Consider the following 6426-nt stretch of genomic DNA (forward strand, 5'->3'; position numbering starts at 1 on the left):
GCTGATGGAAAAATGATTTAACCACCTTCTAAATGGATAAAAAAAAATTTTATTTTAGAGATAAATATTATTCATAGAAAAATAACTTATCTATTTAGAAAAATGTGAAAATATGAGTAAGTTGATCAATAGAAAAGTTGATCAATATTTTTATGATATTGACCCATAAAAGAATGGGCCTTGAAGGTTCTTCTTCCTACAGCCCAAAAATTAGGATTTGGGCTGAATTTGGATAGGCTCTTAATTAGAAAATACAAGATGAATGGGCTAACAAATCTGATTCGTATAAAATTTTCAGCTCAATCATATAGAAATACCCAAATAGGCTCTTACTAAGAAATGATGTGCTTGATGTTGTATGTGTGAGCATAATGTACTAAATTCTTATGGACTTAGTAATATCCAAAATGGGTTCAAGTATTAGTTCTTTTCTAGGGAAAAATTTGATCCATTACATAATATGGATTCAGTTCAGGATCTAGGAATGGCCAATGAATCAAGTGAATCACTTTTAAATTATTGCGCAATGAAAATTATGAATCATTTGGCTTCCGTCCTATAAACAATATCCATATCAAGCAATAAAATCTTGCATGTAACTAGGGAACATATGCTTAGTTGACGATGGATGTTATATGAAGTCGACAAATCTGAAGTGGTCTACTTCAATCTTCATTTAGATTTACAATTTGCTAGGACAAAAAGAAAATAACTTTTATATAGTCTCACATAAAGATTGGCATTTGAGAAACCTACGAGGGTCTTAACTTTAAAATTAATGGAATTAAAATTTTCTAAAATATAATAAATTTCTATCTCCGTGACCTTATAAAAAAAATAAAAATGTAGAAAAATGGTTATAATAGCACTAATTCATGCAAGATTTTATGCTAAATATTGTTAGCCAAGCCCGAGCATCAAATGATGCTCAGATAGAATAAGCCTAAATAAGAGCTACTTCAGCTTTAGGAACTCTCTATATCTTTTTCTACATTTATTGCTTCGGCATATAACTAGAGACCAAGATTTTAAAAAATTATTGATTTTTATTTCTTGAGTTTTAATAAAAATGCCTTTCTTTTCGATTAACTATAATAAAATATGACTTTAGATACAGACGTAGTACCCCATCTTTACATTTTTTCCCCCCAAACAAAAGAGAAAAAAATGATATGAGTTGTAATTATGCCTAGTTCCAAATAAGCTATGAGTCGACACAGACTTGAACCAAAAATCCTATGTCCATAGACACAGAAAGTCAAAAAGAGCTTCCAACTGAGTCCTACTCCTAGGATTTTGAGTTCAAACCAAACGTGTTAATTTTGCTGAGCTTATCTTATTGCACTCGTTTGGACGTATGAAGAAATAATACTCTGCTCATTTTAATCTTTCTTATGGATATCTTTCTTTATCTCTCCCAATACGCGTAATGCCTTTACTGCGACCAATCAAAGCACTAGACGTGAGACCTACGGTCTCAAACACGGAGTCATATACACGGCCATTCCACAAGTTCAACGCCTTTCGAACTCCAAAGCTTGGGATCATATGGAAGGTCAAAGATTGATGACAATTAAATAGTTCGAATGCTAGCTAAAGTTGGTGCATATAATGCCATAGCCATAGTTGGGTTACTCTTCCAAAGAAGCCATCCTCAATAAGATGATTGCTAATAGCCATCGCTTGTAAACAAGTCTTGCTCTACACCACAGCTCACATGGCCATGGTAGCCTTTCCAATTATCTATAAGGTGAGGCAAATGTGCTGACTATTTTATGTAATCTTCCTTTGTAATCTTCAGTGATCCTACAATGCTAGATTTCGGTAAGGAGGGCAGTTATGATTCACCTAGGCTTATATGCACACTTACTCTAATTTGTCACCTTCCCAAAAGCTAGCACCATTGACATTGTTCCTTTATTTATGCTGGAGATTCTTGAGCTTGATGAAAGTACTTAGTGTTCAGTGCTAGTCTATCATGTCCTTATAGTAGTGGGGCTTGGGGCTTCTTAATTTTGTAATAGTTGTCTCTGTTTAGGGTAGGACAAGGGCCATAGGGCCACTTACATTGGATCTGATCATGCTTCTTTACCCACCAAAGTCTTTGCCATAGGCAAGGGCAATAGAGTTTCTTAGGGACTTGGATTAAAAGAATCGAGGGGTTTTGCAAACTACTCCTTCGATGTTGTAATGTGTACTAGATCAAGGGAACATGGTGTCCACCCATGAACACAATAAGGTTAGTTTAGAGCAAAGTTCGGTATAATCTATATGTACATACTAGGGTTACGATACAATAAAGCTAATGTTATCTACAGGCAAGTGGTAGGTAAAGCTATATGATAGCCTTTCACCCTTCAGATTGCATCAAGCACGCCTTGAAATGGAGAACAAACTCAGGTGGAGGATTAGGCTTATTATTATATCTAACAACCTCATTATGTTGAAGGTAGACATGCTTTGGTTGATTAGGCAGTTATCAATGAAGCCGATCCCCACCATGAAGCTAATTATATTATCGACCAAGATCGAACTCAAAAAGTTGAAGCTTTACAAGTAGTTTCATCTAGAAACCACCTCTAATTACCTATAAATCTCTGTAATTTATTATTAAAGCATATAATACTAAGTGATGCAAATTAATATTGCAATGATTCTTTGAGCACTGTACTAACAACACTGATTTTGGCTAAAATGCACCCCATCCATCGAATAGGACCAAAGATTAATACTCCCTACTCCTCAAGCCAAATAGAGATGCATCCACCGTTCACTAACTTTTGGAAGACACAATTCCTTGGGCCGACCCAGTGAACTTAATGATATATTAATGGAAGATATCACTAAAACATCTTTTGCTTATAACAACTAATTATTCAATATATTTCTTTTACAAGACCCACCATTTCTTTTTAAAAGAAAGATATTCCCAATGCTTCAATTAAACCTATATAGTAAGCGGGTACAAAACTCAAATGGTAAGCTCTTCTCCCACAAAAAGTACTTAAACTTATTTAGTGAGGTATGTTCTTACATGAAAAAATTATTTGGCTTTGAGAACCTAGAAATCTTGTCTATAGGATTCTCTGATGTTCAGAAATAACTTCAGTATATTTATGATCCCCCTCTCTAAAGCCAACCCAAAGAAGTAATCAGTTGAATTAAAATTAATAATTACTATGATAAACCAAATCAAGTAGCAGCACATTAAAGATTTAGGAGTTCTAGAGATGTCACAGATCTTAACATTTACCATTTTTTTTTTCTTTTCCCCAAATTAAGCAAGCATCAAAATGGCCATTGTCAGAGGACCAGATCTCCTCTTATATGTACATGTCAGGCTACATAACTTCCCAAAACTATATGGATTAATTCTTCATCATCTTTGAAGCCAAAGCTTGGAGCTCCCCAAATTCATTATGTGTTGGTCCTCTGTGTGTGAAGAGGTCATCCCTAAAGAACATCTCATGCATAGGCAACAAGCTATCAGAACTTGGATCAATGCAGTCAAGCGAACTCTGTGGAGACATGGACTTTGTGTATGGATAAGGTCGGGTAAGAGGGTTGGCAGCGTTCCCTTGGTATTGATTCTCTAGAGTCTGTGAACTTATCACACTCTGAGAAAGCTGTGCTTTAGCTTGCAACAACTGCAGCTGCAAATTTGCCACCTACAAGAATCCAACATAAAAACAATATATCAAGGAATCAGCTAGCACATCAACTTTAATTTACGCCATGCATCAAATAGAAAGATCTATGTACTTGCCTGCATCAGGTTTATTTAATTTATTCAGTAGTTTAACATTGGATAAACTTCATGGATTTATATTAATCAGATGGTTATAATCCATTCCCTCAACAAAGGTAAATCGAAATAACAATATCTTCAAAAATAAAACTATGTCAGCAATCCTTATATTAGATGATTCATATGCATGATAGGCTTGTTTCCTAGTATAATCTCGTGATTTGGAATAATGGAAAGAAGAAAAAAACAAAGCTGTTTTCTTTACCAGTGGGAAGATGTTGCCATTTAGGTTGCTATATTAAGAAGTCAATACCTAATTAATGAAACATTGAACACTTGTAAATTAGTACTTTCATAAGGAATCACCAAAATTTTGCATTACAAGAATAGAGCTGCCTAATATGACCAATAATCCCTAATCTGAGAGGTTTAATTTTTACCCTCATTTTAAAACTTTGTTATCTCTATTTCATAATGGAGTTGGAAAACTAAATTTCTACAAAATTTATTCAACATCCTATATATCCATCATCTAAATAGCACTAAAGAAGAATGCATTCATCCATACAAGCAAGAATCCAGTACTTGCTGCTGGAGAGCGAAGATGTGGCCGACGCAGCCATAAACGGGATCCCTCAGCCTTGCCTGAGCCTCATAAGCTATCGTCACGACCGCCTCGCACCGGTCGGCGGGTGGTACGTGGAGCAGCAGCTTCGTCACGTTGCTCGCCCCGAACACCTTGTGGATCGCTGCAAACCGTGCTGCTCCCTCCTCCGAGCAGAAGTATGGAGCGAAGACGCAGTCCGCAGCACACTTGCGCCTCAGAAACTTGCATGCACCGCATGGCGAGCCACCCCCAGAAGCCATAGCTAGAGATCACTGCAATCTAGTAAAAACTATGGAACAAATACTACAAGTAGTGAAAAGTGGAGATATGTGAGAATAGAAGGGAGGAGAGAGTGGTTGGGGGTTTTATACAAAGGCGAGGGTGGAGGTGGGAGACATGGGAAGGGAAAGGGTGCAGGGATCCAGGGGGACAAGTATTAATGGCATGTATGAGATGAGTGGCTTCTATATTTTGAAAGGGAGATGGTTGGAGGCTTTGAGGGTGGTGGGGGCTGGGGTGGTGATTTTAGAAGAGTTGATAAAGAAAGGGTGGTGTAATGACTCCGATCAAGTGATTGGGTTGTGATAAACAAATGGGTTTGGAACTCCTTTTGTCCGCCGAAGGCCGCACTTTGTGACTGCCGACGTAGGTGCTGCTTTGGGTTTGTGCTCGGGTTACCTACACCTTACGGCGAACCCTTCAATTGGAGAAGCTATATCCAACACCATGTGCATCATGCCAACAAGGCACCATACCAATCCAGTGCCTTGATGCCACCTCAGCACAAAGGAGAAAGAAAGAGGAAGCAGGCACTCCACCCCTTCTCCCGAGTGCATAGAACCCTAACCACTTTCCTCTTCGGAGCAAATGAAACCCCAGCCTCCATCTCTCTCCAAAGTGAACAACTTTGATTTCAGGATTCTGTTTGCCCAAAAGAAGGGACAAGCTTGCTTCCTTCTTTTTTTCTTTTATGTTGAGATAGTATTAAATCGCAGTATATTGAAATAGGATCAATACAGTGCACCGCTGATGTGATGCACGTGGTATAAGGTATAATTTTCTTTTCAACTATGGATGGAATGATGGTTTTGTCACTTTCTTTCTCATAATTCTTTTCTTTTATTTTTTTAGTCAAGGTAGGCTAGCGATGATGATGTTAAGTTCGGTGATAGTGAGGATTCATGCTCTCCATCTTTTTCGTACATCAAACTTGATAGCTTACAAAAGGAGGCTTCGAGAGAAGACAAGTTATGAATTATTATTTTATATGGGTCAAGTATGAAAAATAAATTAAGCAGATGGTAAGTTGTAACCTGATTTTACTACTCTACCAACTTTGTAAAAATGGTATATATAAGGGAATATCATCTCCAACCTTGAGCTACCATAAAAATGTTTTATTATCCATATCACATCCATCTTTCGGGACCATGGTACATCCTATTTTAATGATTCCTTTATCCATGATCTCCTAAAAAGAACAAAGAAACATCTCGTCACAGACCAGTATAGGATTTACAGTCTGTAGTTTAAGCCAGTGCATGTAGTTTTCCTTAAGCGAGACATATTTATTTTTATATATAAACTGACCATGAATTTTACTACCAGTCTGGCTAATTCTTTAAATATGCTAAAGAAGATGTTTAATATGGGATGATGTGAAACTTGTAGCTCTTAAATTTGACTTAGATAAGAAATCAAATTGAACGCTCTATACCATACGTCAATAAATTTATTTAGAGTTTTTATGAGAGAGAATATCAACCAGCAAGGTGCATAGGAAACAGGACATACATCCTGGGTTGTAAAAGAGCCGCTGGAGTGCAAGGAAGAGTAGCTATCATGCGAACGGATGTTACAAATTGCCAGATATAAATTCAGCAGGAAAATAAATAAATAAATCTGGTAATGTAACGATCTTCAAGAGACCATGCATGTAAAATTTCTGCTTATAAGTGTACTGTAATTTGTAAGTGAGATCCTCTACTTCTTACCAAGAGAACAACTTAGTAGGATTTTGAAGAAAGGTCATCGTTAAACATTTTATTAAAAAAAATTAAAAAAAAAATCT

General features: G+C 36.6%; 1 protein-coding gene across 1 annotated transcript; it reads right to left on the reverse strand.

Moving 5' to 3' along the window:
• Positions 1 to 3185: 3185 nt before the first annotated feature.
• Positions 3186 to 5703, reverse strand: LOC105053577 (LOB domain-containing protein 16-like). The gene is made up of 2 exons (XM_010934791.4): positions 4334 to 5703; positions 3186 to 3668 (listed from the first exon to the last, which is right to left on the reverse strand). Exons 1-2 carry the CDS (start codon positions 4613 to 4615, stop codon positions 3369 to 3371), a joined length of 582 nt encoding a protein of 193 aa, XP_010933093.1. The 5' UTR covers positions 4616 to 5703; the 3' UTR covers positions 3186 to 3368.
• Between the last annotated feature and the right edge of the window lie 723 nt (positions 5704 to 6426).

This window comes from Elaeis guineensis, chromosome 11 (assembly GCF_000442705.2).
Source record: "Elaeis guineensis isolate ETL-2024a chromosome 11, EG11, whole genome shotgun sequence".
NCBI lineage: Eukaryota > Viridiplantae > Streptophyta > Magnoliopsida > Arecales > Arecaceae > Elaeis > Elaeis guineensis.

Coding starts and splice junctions, on each gene's coding strand:
- LOC105053577 (XM_010934791.4), bottom strand. CDS start 4,615: ATGGCTTCTGGGGGTGGCTCGCCATGCGGTGCATGCAAGTTTCTGAGG. Junction 3,669..4,333: donor TCTTCGCTCTCCAGCAGCAA/GTACTGGATTCT, acceptor GGATTCTTGTAG/GTGGCAAATTTGCAGCTGCA.